This window comes from Cuculus canorus, chromosome 1 (assembly GCF_017976375.1).
Source record: "Cuculus canorus isolate bCucCan1 chromosome 1, bCucCan1.pri, whole genome shotgun sequence".
NCBI classification, from domain to species: Eukaryota; Metazoa; Chordata; class Aves; order Cuculiformes; family Cuculidae; genus Cuculus; species Cuculus canorus.
In genome coordinates, this window is record NC_071401.1 from 133,408,656 (window position 1) to 133,423,218 (window position 14,563).

Here is a 14,563-nt window from a genome sequence, read left to right on the forward strand (position 1 = left end):
GGCCCATAAAGCATTACCAGCATCTTTTCAAACAAAAAACCCCAAAAACCAGAAGTCTAACAGACATCTGGTGAAATTCCCACTGACTGGAAAAGGAGAAACATAATCTCTATTTTTTAAGAAAGGGAAAAGGAAGAGCCAGGGAACTACAGCTGATCAGTCTCACTTCTCTGCCAGGCAAGATCATGGTGGATAAGGGAAGAGTAACTGATGTCATCGTCCTGGACTTGTGCAAAGCATTCAATGCTGTCTGACATGACATTCTGGTCTCTAAACTTGAGAGACATGGATCTGACGGATGAACCACTTGGTGGATAAGGAATTGGCTGGATGGTAGCACTCAAAGAGTTGTGGTCAACAGCTCAGTGTCCAAGTGGAGGCCAGTGATGAGTGGCATTCCTAGGCGGACACTCCCTCCAAATGTGCTAAATTAATCATTTCCAATCCACCTGTGTTGGTTTTGGCATACTGCTCAATGTAAATACTTCACAGCAGGATGCGCTGTAATGGTTTTGAACACCTTTTTGAGGACTGCCTTTTTCTTGAAGTTACCAGCCCATTGGCTGACTGCTTTAGCAGGCATCACTGCCTGCTCTTCCACTCTGCAGCCCACATCCTGGAGTCCCTGCACCAAAAGGCTGGGGTGAGTTTCATTCATGACTATGGTTGCTCTTACTATGCACTCCTAGAGCTGCTGCTGTTTTGAGCTCTCAGTTGTAGCTAAGTTAAAGCTGCCCACAGGCCCTGAACCCCCAGATGGTGGATGCAAACAACAGGCAGCAGTCCTTATCCCTCTTTGCTTTAGGTAACCTAACGCATTGTATAAGTGGTCACTTCTGCTGCCCCGCCTGGCGCTAACATGGTATCAGCAATTCAGAATGCTGTGTGTACAGAATTAAATGCATATAGAGGCTCACAGTTATGTATATTTCACAGAAAAATTATGGGCTGTAAAAATTCGTTGGTAAAGCAGAGGCCTGTTGCTATCTAGGGGCACAGCCAACAATCAAAAGAACTAACAACTGAAGTTGTGGGGTGCAGAACAGTGAGGGGTGCTGCACTGGAGCATCTCACTGCCAAAATCATAGAATCCTAGAATGGTTACGGTTGGAAGGGACCTTAAAGCCCATCCAGTTCCAACTCCCCTGCTATGGGAAGGGACACCTCCCACTGGATCAGGTTGCTCCAAGCCCCATCTAGGCTGGCCTTGAACACCTCCACAGATGGGGCAGCCACAGCTTCTCTGGGCAACCTGTGCCAGGGCCTCACCACCAATTCGTGAAGAATTTCTTCCTGATGTCTAGTCTAAATCTTCCCCCTTCCTATTTAAAGCCATTCCTTCTCATCCTATCACTCCATGCCCTTGTGTAAAGTCCCTCCCCACCCCCTTCAGGTACTGGAAGGCTGCTATAAGGTCTTCTCATAGCCTTCTTTTCGCCAGGTTGAACAGCCCCAGCTCCCTCAGCCTGTCCTCATAGCAGACGTGTTCCAGCCCCTCTCATCATCTTTGTGGCCTCCTCTGGATCCGTTCCAACACTTCACATCCTTCTTATGCTGGGGATTCCAGAAGGCTGCAGCACTCCCTTCCGCGCAGCCTCACCGACACTCCCCGCCGGGCCCCGTCCTCCCGGCCTATGGCGCGCGGGCGCAGAGGCCGCTGCCCCGCCCCTCTCTGCTGCTACCGGTAACGGAAGCGCCGCGCGCCGAACGGAGCTGAGGGCCGCGCCACCCTTCTCGCTGCGGGCGGGATGTGGGGAGCGGCCCGGGGGGGGGCGGCGGCGGCGGCCGCCGCCGCCGATGCGGTGAGTGCGGGCCCATGGGCACGGGCTGCTCCTTTCGTCTGTTTCCTCCTCAGCCCGTGCTCGGGGGCCGCCACGGCCCAGGCGACGGCGTCAGCGCCGGGATCGGCTCGGACACGACCGGTGTGCCGGGGGGGTTGGCGAGAGGCGGCGCCAGGCCGGTGCCCCCTTGGCCAGCGGAGAGAGCCTCTGCCGTTCGCGCTGGTGCCGGTGCGGTGCGTCCTTCCTGTGCCTGCCGCAGCCGGGCTCGACGCGGGGCGGGGGTTCTCTAAGGAAGAGCCGTGGTCCCTTAGCGCTGCCGGTGTTACCAGCAGGGAGCTCTGCAAAGCTGTTCTCCCGTCCTTCCACCTCTACAATCAAGCGTAGTCTGCCAGGAGGAAGCAGACAGCACAAGAAGGCACACGAAGTACCCCACCAGGATGCTTCTTATGTTTGTAACGTGAGGCACTGGAACAGGTTGCCCAGGGGAGTTGTGGATGCCCCATCATTGGAAGCATTCGTGGTCGCCTTGGACGGGGCTTTGGGCAGCCTGATCCAGTGGAAGGTGTCCCTGACCGTGGTGGCGAGGATGGTTTGGGCCTGGACTTGGTGAAGTTCCAACCCAAACCACTCTGTCATTCAACACTGTAAAGCATGTGTATCACTCAAACGTGAAAGTACTTGTGGAAGAATCAGGCAGTGTGTTCCACTAGAAGTAAATCCATTCAGTCACAGCACAACACACGAGGAACTTTAATGCTGTTTAGGAGCATGTTTTTTGCTGTCAGTGTGATTGTGTTTAATTTGAGCTGTTCTGGTAAATCCTGGAGCAGTTGCAACAATGCTAGTAATAGGAGTTGAGAGGCCTTCTGTCGGCAACAGCGTCACTAATAAAATTCTCATTCCTACGTCTTTGGTAGTTAACATCTTGTCATGCAAAAAACCCCACTGGGATTTTTCTGCTCACTGCATGCATTCCAAGTTTTTTGACTTAAAGCTACTTGCTCCTTTTAAATGCTGAGGTTTTGATTTTCAAGTCATTGATAACTTAAGCAATTCCCTTCAAGCATGTTGGATTTGTGTCACCTTTGAGAACAACTGTCTTGTGTTTATGGCTTTATGGGCAGAGATTTTAGGATTTTATTGATGAATGAAGAAGGACCTGAAATCTGCCAGGGATTGTTCTTCTGAAGGTGGTCTGGCATAGTTCTCGGTAAGCTTGAACTTGTCTAGCTGCCTTCTGAACTTCCAGAAATTTGCAGCATCCACAGCGTACTATGGAGAGGAATTCCATAGGTTGCCATCTGTTTTATGAAGATGTTTCACTTTTTTTGAACTTGTTATGTGTAACCTTTGATAGGTGTCTCCTTATGCTGGAAGAAAATGTGACTTGTTATTCACTATTCAGTCATAATTTTGTAGACCTCTGCTGTATTGATTCCTCAGTCCTTTTTCTTCCATGCTGCAGAACCTGAACTATGGTAGTCATTGCTTGTGTGGAAGCCACTATGGCTTTTGATGTGAGCGTTCTCTCTTAAGTACGGAGTACTAGTAATTTTACTGTGTCATTTTTAAGTGGCTGCATTAGAGAGGAAGCAAACGTTCATGCAGTATTGAGGGGTAATGCACTGTGGAGTTGCACAGTTAAAAACTAAGATGAAAAATATACTTTTAAATTTTTTTTCTTACAACTTCTGATATCCAGTCTGATTTGTTCACTGTTGGTGAATACCTAGTAGATGTTTTCAGCAAGCTATCAGATTGAACCCCAACATCTCAGTCCTGAGTGGTATGTAACTCAGAGCCTGTTGTATATATGAATGTCCTTGCCAATATGACCATCAGTATGAAATTTAGCCCTTCTCTTTGACTTGATAGAGCCTAGAGCTCTTGACTTTGCTGGCACACTTACAGACATTTGAGTGAGTTTTGAAAATGTTTATCTAAATGATTAACATAGGATAAGTAGCAAATTGAGACTTTTTTCTCTGAAAAAGAGAAAACTAATCTGCAAATTTCCTTTACTTTGCTTTTTTTATGCATTTCTCAAATATTTAATTTTTGCAAATAGTATCCAAAAGTTTTTTGTGTATGTGTGTGAATGTTTCAGGAAATGCTTCAAAGAACATCAGAAGATTTTTTTCCAAAGATGGAAAGTTCGGTTGAAGAGATGGATACCTCTGATACCCAGTGGGGCTGGTTTTATTTGGCTGAGTGTGGTAAATGGCATATGTTTCAGGTAAATACCTATGAAATTATATCAGGTATGAAAGATTTCATGCCTCAAACTACCTATTGCTGAATTTGTCTAAATGTGCTTTTTTGTTTGTTTTGAAGACTGATTCAAACAGTCATTGCTCTGTTAGCAGTGAAGATATTGAAAAGAGCTTCCGAACAAACCCACATGGTTCTGTTTCTTTTACTACTGCAAAATTTAACTACACGCTAGATTTTACAGGTATGTATCTTTTCATAGAGTAATTTTAAATAATAGAAGATGCTAGATAACACCAGTTAATTTCTTCATTTGTTCATTCAGCAAATTATTGCCCTCACATCTAGTGCAAAAACTTGTGATTGGAAATGTCTCCTTTACTGGAAAGTACATAGGAGTTTGTAGAAGCAGCTGCCCTATTACATTTTCTAGTGTGGTTTATTAATAAAATAGCATCTGTTGTTAAATAGTACTCCATCGTGTTACAGCTGCTAACCTCAGCTGTAGGTGGTATGTACCATACGTATATGGGACTGAAAAGTTTTAACCTTTTTTTTTTTTTAACGTGCAACTGCTTGAAAAACTTCTTCCATTCAGAGTCTATATAAGAAACCTTGATATGAAGGAAGCTTTCTGCGAAATACTGGCATCAAAGGGATTTAATAATTCAGCAGGTAGTTGAAGCCAATTCTGTTGTCAGACTAAGAAGGAGATAGAAAAAAGGATTTTCTAGTAAATTGTGCCATGACTGTAAATTACAGAAGATTACAGGACTCAAATGTATTTAGCTAATTATAAATCAATCTGTCCTTCGTTCAAAGGTGTGCTCTAATGACTGACTTTTTCTTTTCTCAGCTTTTTCCATACATAAATTGTTTATTTTCTGATTAAATTACAAAAGAGCTATACACTTAAATAAAAGCCTGTTCCAAATCAGTGAAAAGAATAATATTTCAAATACAGAAATGGGGGACTGGGTCAAACAGCAGTGTACTGGGAATAAAGTAACATGTTGACAGTACAAGGAATGTTATGTTTACTTTTGTTGAAACATCTGCTTCAAGAAATCTTTGTTTCTTCTGGAATACAAACACTAAATGCAAATGCTAAAGAATGATTTTTGTGTTACTGCTCTTAGAACATTATGTCTTGCATTAAGGATAGTCGTGATATGCTTTGTCATCCTAGATGATAATGTATTAACGTCAGTGGAGGTTTTGACAGTGATTTAGTGAGCTTGGATGTTAGAGGGATATTTTAACAATAAACATTTTGTTGGTGTAATATTTGCACATTTTGCCATTATTGTCATATAAATAACAATCATTCTGAGGCCAATATTTAGAAACATTTATTGAAAATGCTGATTTGCTAATTGTTGAAATAGGAATTTGTGTCAAGTAACTTTGGGCATAGTAGTGTTATTTTTAAAAATGACACTTAAAGATTTCATATACTGTAGATGATTTCCAGAAGCTTTCATCTTAACTCTTGTTTTACACTCAGCGATGAAACAAACCAACCTAACTACCCTGAAGCAGCGTCCAATAAAGCGAGCTCCCTTTTCTATCAGTGCTTTCAGGTAAGGAAATAAAAGGAAGGCTCCTTATTTTTATTTTATTCTTGATTCTTCTCAGTAAAATTAAACAAAAATATATTTTATGTTTATTGTTTATATTTACTTTTTGCATCAAATAATTTGAGAGGTAGGAGAGCTAGTCTAGTGAAGAAGGAGGGTATTTAAGAAAAGAGTCACAAGAGGATTTTTAGGTATTTCTTTGTCTTTTTTTCTCAGAAAGTAAGAAACTTATAGTGAGAGAGGCAAGGTATACTAAAGACTAATACTCTTTGTCATGTTCTTAAAACTGTGCCTGACTTTAGCCATTGGAATCCCTTGAGGTAAACACCTGTTGCATCAGAATTGCTGTGGAGAAGCAGGAGCAAAAAATTCAGTAGTTTGTTCCACTGTAATAATGACTTCATACATTATTTATAAATATTATCATAACAGTAAAAAAGATTGAGTTATATTTTCTTGCCTGTATGTTTTAATCATTTATTCTAAAATGGTATGAAATTACAAGACATTGCATTGTGACAAACAGATTGTTTAATTAATCTAATTAGATTGAAAGTTTCTTACCATTTGATCAGTCATTAGATGTAAAGCTGTGCTGATGTAAGTCTGATTCACTAAACAAGTATCTGATCTGTTCAGTGATACTATCACAGATAAAATTGACTACATGGATTATGTGGGGTTTTTTTTCTCAAATAGTTTCTTAGAAATAATTTTGATTCTGAATTGTAGTCTAATTTTACTTTCAGAAAGAAACTTGACATTTGTACTAAGAAATGTAGTAGCAGTCTTTTTACACTGACATTCAAGAAGTTTTTTTTGAAGTGTCAACTGTTTTTTCAATTGATATTTCCTGAAGAGTGCATGCAGTAGTGGGGCAATTCACGTTTATTCTTTTGTTTCTTGAGTAACTGCATTCAGTACTCTCTTTCAATTTGATGACGCCTTTCTTGAGTTTCAGGAGATTGCTTCTTTTAGTCCATTTTTAAGGCTTAGATGCTATTATGTATGTGGTGTATATGCTTAAGACAATTTTTTTGAGGGGGTTGGTCTTTTTGTTTTTTTTTTTAACAAATTCAACTATAATTTTCAAGTTTGTATTTCTAACATGATGCTTTTAAATACTTCAAATGAGGGCTGGGTTCCCAGAGGCATGGGCTACTTGTAATTCCTGATAGTTTCAGGCTGTGTCTACACTTGCACATTTCTAAATTAGTGTTGTTCTCGTGATGTTGTAGATCTTTCTGACCATCTCTTGTGATTTATTCTATCTTTTGTTGTGTAGAAGGTGTATTGAAACTGTTGATTACCATGGTTTATTTATAATAAGCTAAGCCAGAATTTGAATACAAAATAAGAGCTCTTACATTTGACCTTAACAGCTGCTAACAGCTGTTGTTTGAATTAAAACCCTAAGTAATTTTCTATAAGGGAAAATACCATATTGTTTGCATACTGTATTGTTTGCATCAGGAGTTTGAAAGGAAGAAAGTGCCTCATGTCTCTTTGATGTGATGTATTCCTACCTTTTTTTGTTTGAAGTTTCATCTGTGAAAATGAGGCTATCCCTATGCCTTCCCACTGGGAGAATGTAAATACTGAGGAGCCATATCAGGTAAGAATGGGTATGCAAGTTGGTCAAAAATGTGATAATGAAATAATGCATCGAATTGAAATTGTACTAACCTCTTTTTTTCCAGCTTATTCCATTGCAAAAGAAAACAAATGAATATAATGAAGTTTCTAGTCTCTTTGGAAAAACAATGGATAGCCACCGAATTAAAAGAATTAAAAGAATACAAAATCTAGACTTGTGGGAGTTTTTTTGCAGGTGAGATTATTTCTAAACCAACAGTCTTAGGATTGTTAAGACAGCAAATCTTGAAGGCATGCAGCAGAAATATGTTTAATTGCTTTATTATTACTGAAGACGTATTACTTTTTAATGTTTTGTAATTTTCTCATTTGTCATTCCTTTGTATTCAAAATTCCATTTTCAAGAGTTTGTAGCTTCTATGGATGCAGACATATAATACTCGTAGAAATGCATTAGATGTAGATGTGATATAGGTAAGGCTGATGCATTAAAGATGTTTGCAGTGTCCATGTGGTTGGTACTTACAGTGAAGTAAGGAGAACAAAAAAAAGCTTTTTGTAAAATAATTCCTTCACAGGCTTGTCTTATTCTAGTTTTTAGTGAACAAAGCAAATGAATATTTGTGGCTTGTTTAGTTTGTCAGCTCTATGAAACCTAGGACAGAATTGCATGTCCAGTTAGCACATATTCTTGTAATTTCTTTACGTTTAATGTCTTACAAAAACTTAGTTCTGAGTATTCTGCTTTTCCTTCTTCATACTGTGCTAGCCTGGAAGAAGTTGCAAGTGATGGTTTCTATTTCCACTTATTTTGTAGTGTCAGTGTTAAACAGTTGTATTTGACAAAAGTTATTTGTGTATCACCTGTATGTATTAGAATCAGTTTGAAAGATGTATTACACTATTTAAACCAACTGAATTAATTTAAATAGTCAGGAAATAACTAAGTAGATGTATATTAAAAATGTGTGTAAGTTATATGATTTTGTGAAAGATCTGTAATTTATTGTTAATTTAAAGTATTCATTAGTATACATCAGGAAATTAATTAAAGTTCTTGGTTAAGAGAGTTATCCTTTTCTTAATTGCATTTTATCTAGTTATATTTACCCATTTAAGTATTAAGGTTTATTTGCTTGACCATGTGTTTCAATATCTACCTTTCTACAAATAAGTTTCTGTAGAGGTGTAGTACACCATCTTAATACCAATCCTGGTTTCTGAAAACAGAAATAGCAAGCAGACTTCAAAGTAAATATCTTTTGAGTCCTCAGTGTGGATGGCAGAGGAGGGTAGGAGATGTTTTTTTGCTTACCTTAGGAACTGACTTGATTGGGAGAGTGTACTAGTTTTCCTGACTGGTTAGTGTGTAGAATTCATGCTTGAAGGACTCTGCATCTATGGATGCTTAAGAATATTCTTAAGGTACAAAACTGAAAATTGGAATTAGGATTTCTTGTGTCAGAAGTATTACAGTACTACCATATCACTAACTACAAGACCAGGTGCTTTTTAGTACCTGTGTGATTTAAAAGTATAAGGAGAAAAGTAATTTCAGTTTTAAATCTTTTTTCCCATTATCAAAAAAATACAAGTAACAGCGAAAATGGTTAGACTAACTGTATGCAGTTGAGTTCTTTTAGTGTCCCATGTGGGAAAGTGGTAGTAACAGAAAATGAATAATAGTCTAGCATATTTTGGTTTCTGCATTTCAGTTTGGAGATGTAGAGGAGTATAGCAAGTAGAAAATGATGTTTGGTCCATGAGATTGCTGACTGTCTTTAGAAACGGCTTGTGTGCTTGCATGAGTACAAAAGGCATGTCTGGTTATTTGGTTTTACTTGAGGTGTCTACTTTATTGAGTGAACTGGCTGTATCAGAGTGTACTGAGTCATGGATCAACTGAATTTTTTGCTGGGCTAGCTTGTCAGTGGTGGAATGTGGGAAGATGGTGTTTCTAAGAATAGTTGGCCTCCTCAATTTCTGTTCAAATCAATAAAAAGTCCTGCTGTAGCATTTTTGCATGCTGCAGAACTCTCTTTCCAGTGTGCTCAATATATTCCACTGCTTATGAGGAACAATTGCTATTTAAATAATTGTGGGTTTGAAACAGTGTTTTGTTTCACTGATAAGGTCAGTGATTAAATTTAAGCATTGCATAAATGGGTTTTTTGCATCTTCGTAGTGGTCAAAACACGTATGCCTGTTACAATATTTCCCACATTAATGACTTTTTAAAATTGCTTTTGTGAAATCCACTGGTTAGAAATAGTGAAGGACTGTTACAGAGCATTTTTGAACCATTGATTATTCACGTTTTCCATAAATTTGTTGGTTTTGCCTATTTCAAGAGAAGGTACTCTAGACCACCTGTATGCATTATCAGAGATCAGGAGCCACCAGTAGGGGGCTGCTGATTGAAAGTTTCACATTCAGCATTACTAGCCCTTAGCTCAGAGGTGTTGCTTCACACAGGTAGTTTTCTCAAGATGCAGGGCATCTGGGCTCCTGGGTTTTGTTGAATTGCTAGGAGCGGAACTCAAATGCCTGGAACTTCTGACATGAAGTGTCACAAATGACAAATCCTCCCAGATGCCCTTGAGATTCTACCGATGTTCTGATTTGGAGAGCACTTGCAGGGAAAAAGACGCACAAATTAAGTTGCCCTGACATAGGTATTTTAGTTTGCACTAAATGAAAGAGAAAAAAATCAGCTGAAAAATAAAACAAAATAAACGTATCTTTCAAGCTTAGTACTGCAAGACTTTGACTTCTGTGAAATGTACTTATTTATAAATAATACATTATTGCAATGTAGCGCCACTAATATGATTAGAAATCTTTGCTATCTCTTTCCCTGGACCTGTTTGATAGACGCTACATCTAAACTGTTGGCCCTGAAGAATGCTTTCCCAATTCAAGTGTGCACTCCAGTTCATGGAATCATAGAATGGTTTGAGTTGCAAGGGACCTTGAAGATCATCCAGTTCCAACCCCCCTGCCGTGGGTAGGGACACCTCCCACTAGACCAGGTTTCGCAAGGCTCCATCCAGCCTGGCCATGAACACTTATAGGGATGGTGCATCCACAACTTCCCTGGGCAACCTGTTCCAGTGCCTCATTATCCTCATTGTGAAGAATTTCTTCCTTATGTCTAGTTTAAATCTGTCCCTCTCCAATTTAAAGCTATTGCCCCTAGTCCTATCACTACATACGTGCTTTTGTAAAAGTTCTCTCACCAGCTTTCTCATACTCCCACTTCAGGTACTGGAGGTACAGTTGTAAGTCAATTGCTTAGTTTGATAAACCCAAGTTTGTATTATAGCACAGTGCGCCATGCACCATGGCCTTTTAGAAAGAAAATTCAGGTGCATAAAACAAGAACAAAGTTATCATACACTCCAGCTTGGTTTTGTCTGGACAGTCAAGGGATCATAACTATGAACAGCTCTGTGACTTAGACACAGCTCGAGAGTCAGCTTCTTCATGGATCTTCAGAAAACCCAGTTGACAGAAAGTCACTTATAAAAAGATTGATAAAAAATATATCTGTTCTTTAATTAAAGCTGTGCTATGGCCTTCTATCCATTAGTTTGTAATGTAGGTTCACTACTAGTATAAGGGTTGTTCTTTTTCTAAATTCTAGACAAATGTAACCCTGTCAATGCACAACTTAACTCTTCTAGGAAAGTATGTGAAAACCATTATGAAATGATGATGTTGTAAGTAATTTTACCTAAAAATGTAGGTAATGTTACTTTTTAAAAATGCTTTTTCTGGTTTACCTGGGTAATTATATTTTATAAGCTACTAACTTTGTTATCCCTCCCACTGATATTTAAGTAGGTGGAGGGAACAAAATGGGGAAAAAAATGCCTTTCGTTTGAAAATGTATCTGCAGAAAATAACCATGCTGAAATTAATGCCAAATGAACAATGGTCGATAAAATCAATGTAAAAGACCTTTTTTTTCATAATCTTGAATTACTTCTCAAAATAGTTCACAGCATCCAAAATGTGTGATTTCTTAACATGTACCTTAAGAATTGTGATCTGTTTAGAATCATCTAGATGCTCGTGCAAATAGAATGTATGGACTGTTTCAGGTTTGTCCTCTCTGCAGTATTTCAGAGTAGTAACTTAAATTGATTGTCCAGATGTTTGTAATACTGTATTGTGTGTCCTCTGTAGGAAAAAAGCTCAGCTAAAGAAGAAAAGAGGTGTCCCAACTATTAATGAGCAGATGTTATTTCATGGCACCAGTAATGAATTTGTAGAAGCGATATGTATTCATAACTTTGACTGGAGAATAAATGGGATGCATGCTGCTGTATATGGAAAAGGTAAGTATTTTTGTCACATACAACCTTTTGGTAATCTTAACAGTTCAGCATTGTTAAATGTTCCCTATAGTATGTTCTTTGTGATGTGCTCCCTGTGTTTATCCAAGAGCTGTTTAGTATAGCTCTGCTTTCACATCAAGTGTAATGAAAGAAAGTTAGGATGCGGTAAGGAGTGCAATTGTCACAACTGCGTGGTTGAACCAGGGAATATGGGGAAGGGATGACCAACAAGACAATCTCCCTACTGAAATGTTCCCACTAAAAGTGTTTGGTCATGTTGCTATAATTTAATGATGTAGTAAAAAAAAAAAAAAAGATAAAAGAACAGGCATCTTTCATGATCCTAATACCTGTATCCATGCTCTAGTAGTTAAGCTGTCATGCTAAGAACATCATCTGATTATTTTTTTCATTTGTAAGGGACTTATTTTGCAAGAGATGCATCATATTCCAGTCGTTTCTGCAAAGAGGACATGAAGCATGGAGATACGTTTCAAATCCATGGCGTGAATCTACAGCCTCATCTGCATAGACCGGATAAAGTCATGTTTCTTGCTCGTGTATTAACTGGTGACTATATTAATGGTGATTCAAAGTACATGAGGCCTCCTTCAAAAGACGGAAGTTTCGTGAACTTGTATGACAGCTGTGTGGATAATACCTGGAACCCAAAGATCTTTGTTATCTTTGATGCCAACCAAATCTATCCTGAGTACTTAATAGAATTTTGTTGAGCTTGCGAGGAGCTGGACTGAATGTTGTTTTGTGTCTTTTTGGTACTTTTGTTCCTTTTGTAAAGACAACAATATAAAAACATGGAAGCGTGAAAGGAGAAAGGTGAAAGAAGAGCTAGCTTATGTTTATGGAGAAGCTATTAGTGGTTGTCAAACTGTTTTTAAAATTTGTAAACTTTACTAATGCAGTTTTCAAATGTAGAGACTATTACAAATTTGAAATTGCTTAGTGAGCCTTAAATACATTGGGCATTGGTAAGTTTTCAAAAGCAAGATTTATGTTCTAATTTTTTTTTAATATATTACAACTATTTATTCATGCGGTAGAAATATGCCTGTAAGATAGTAAGCTTATACTGAAATTAATATTTTATAAAGATTGTCTGTAGAACATAATAACAAAAACAACAACAGCAAAAAAATGGGAGGGAACTTGCTACATATGTGTGTATGTCTGTGTTCTGTGGTACACATTGCTTTGTTTTTGGAAGTCTCTTTAGTTTGCATTCTAAACTTACAAAAAAATCGTTCTGGAAAAAACTGATGAACGAGCTGTAACGTTCACCAAAGCTGCTATGTTTAACCCCGGGTATGTTTTAATATAAGCTTCAATTACATACTTGCAAAGCTTTAATCATATACAGGCATACCTTGTTTTATTGCACTTCAGTTCATTGCTCTTCACAGATACTGCATTTTTTTATTGCATCATTTTTTTAGCAATAAAATATTTTTTAAATAAGGTATGTACAATTTTTTGGACATAATGCTATTGCACACTTAATACAGTATAGTGTAAACAGAACTTTTATGTGCTCTGGGAAACTGAAAAATTTGTGTGACTTGCTTTATTGTGATATTTGCTTTATTGTGGTGGCCTGGAACTGAACGTGCAATATCTCCAAAGTATGCCTTCACTTACAAGATTACAAAACCATTGCACTAGGATTTGAACATTGGTTTTGATGGAGATGATGCCCGATAAGCTCTTGTGGTTATTAATTGTTCAGTATGTAACTGTTGAGCTCAGTGTTGGGATATCAGCTGTCCCGTACCACCTTTCTGAGGTCTTATTCTACAACAATTTTGCCTTCTTGTTACAGTATGTGTGTGCTTGTACTTACATTCATGCAGCTGTGCTGCTGTGATTCTTGTTTGGTCAGGGTTTAAGAGGTACTCATTGTTTGTGTACGTACTGTTACTGCAGACAATGTTTAGATTAAATTTACTGGAAATAATACAGTTAAACTAACAATGAGAATTTCTAAAGATACCATCCTTTAATTTCTAAACTCTTTTATAGAAAACTTCTAATAACACTTCTCTAGACCAGTTATGAAAACCTGATGTAGTTGTAAAGTTACAGAGTATTTTTCACATGTAGGAAGAGCAAAAGAGAATATTTGGATAAAGAACAAACTTGAGTACCTAAATGCATGTAGAGCCTGAAGAAGCAGCTGTTACAGTGAAATGTGCTGAAATGTTAAAAAAAATTGCTACAAAATTGTGTCCCTAGTGGTTTTCTTCCTTAAAGGACCTAAGGAGCACTGAGGGTCAAGTTACAAGGTCTAAGTAGAAGCTACCGCCTTTGGCTATGACCAGTAGCAAATCCCTATAGAAACGGTGTATAATTATGGCAGATACAGAATGATGTGTATTGTTCTGTCCTGGAATTGTTAGTGGACTTTCTGGATTGAAGGCTTTATTTGAAAGGCACTGCAGCTGGCTCACCAAGTCTGCTCAGAATCATATTAAACCTGTGGAACTGGAAGCAGAACATGGTTACACATCTGTCATCACGAGGACACAAACTTCCTTTTCCTTAGTGCTGTTATTTTTGCTTCTTGGTAGATTTGCACAAAGTGTGTATCTGTATTTATAATTTCATGGCAGCTTTTTCCTTTACTTCTCTTCCTAAACCATTTAAGGCTAATATGCATTTTCCTTTATGACGGAGACCAGCTCACAGGGACGCCTAAATCGACAGACGGACTACCGCTCTGGTGGCAAGTAGCAACATTTTATTCTCCAAACGGAGTTTTTATACTCTTCTGGTTGAGATAACATCGTACTTGTATGCACTGTTTACATACTTTATTATTATTCTTGTCGTGAGAAAGCAGGCTCTACAAGTTCTACAAAACAAGGGTCTACGTGTCTGTCCAGAGTTCACATAACATCCTTAACTAAGTCTGCAGGTGTTCCTGGAGTGTATACATTTAGCTTGGGCCCTGGAATGGGGAGAAACCCATTATATTGCCAAGAACCTCTGTGTCCACATACTCCCTTCCAGGAGGAGCGGCTTTTGATCTCAGCAC

The 14,563-nt window shown here is 38.5% G+C and overlaps 1 protein-coding gene across 3 annotated transcripts; it reads left to right on the plus strand.

Annotated features, from left to right (window-relative positions):
- Nucleotides 1-1,651: 1,651 nt before the first annotated feature.
- On the plus strand, nt 1,652-14,022 carry PARP11 (poly(ADP-ribose) polymerase family member 11). 3 transcript variants are annotated; one of them, XM_054084608.1, is made up of 9 exons: nt 1,750-1,802; nt 2,906-2,991; nt 3,889-4,017; nt 4,116-4,236; nt 5,500-5,575; nt 7,115-7,187; nt 7,273-7,403; nt 11,360-11,511; nt 11,932-14,022. In XM_054084608.1, the coding sequence occupies exons 3-9, from the start codon at nt 3,892-3,894 to the stop codon at nt 12,243-12,245; spliced, it is 993 nt and encodes a 330-aa protein (XP_053940583.1). In that variant the 5' UTR covers nt 1,750-1,802; nt 2,906-2,991; nt 3,889-3,891; the 3' UTR covers nt 12,246-14,022. The 3 variants fall into 3 exon arrangements, with proteins under 3 accessions (XP_053940565.1, XP_053940583.1, XP_053940576.1); XM_054084590.1 differs by lacking the exon at nt 2,906-2,991 and having other exon boundaries at nt 1,652-1,802; XM_054084601.1 differs by having other exon boundaries at nt 1,787-1,802; nt 2,906-4,017.
- Nucleotides 14,023-14,563: the final 541 nt, after the last annotated feature.

Excerpts from the sequence above, each read along its gene's own strand:
- PARP11 (XM_054084590.1), top strand. The coding sequence starts at position 1,749 with ATGTGGGGAGCGGCCCGGGGGGGGGCGGCGGCGGCGGCCGCCGCCGCC. Across the intron at positions 4,237-5,499 it reads CTACACGCTAGATTTTACAG|CGATGAAACAAACCAACCTA; the intron begins GTATGTATCTTT and ends TTTTACACTCAG. Across the intron at positions 5,576-7,114 it reads TTTTCTATCAGTGCTTTCAG|TTTCATCTGTGAAAATGAGG; the intron begins GTAAGGAAATAA and ends TTTTGTTTGAAG.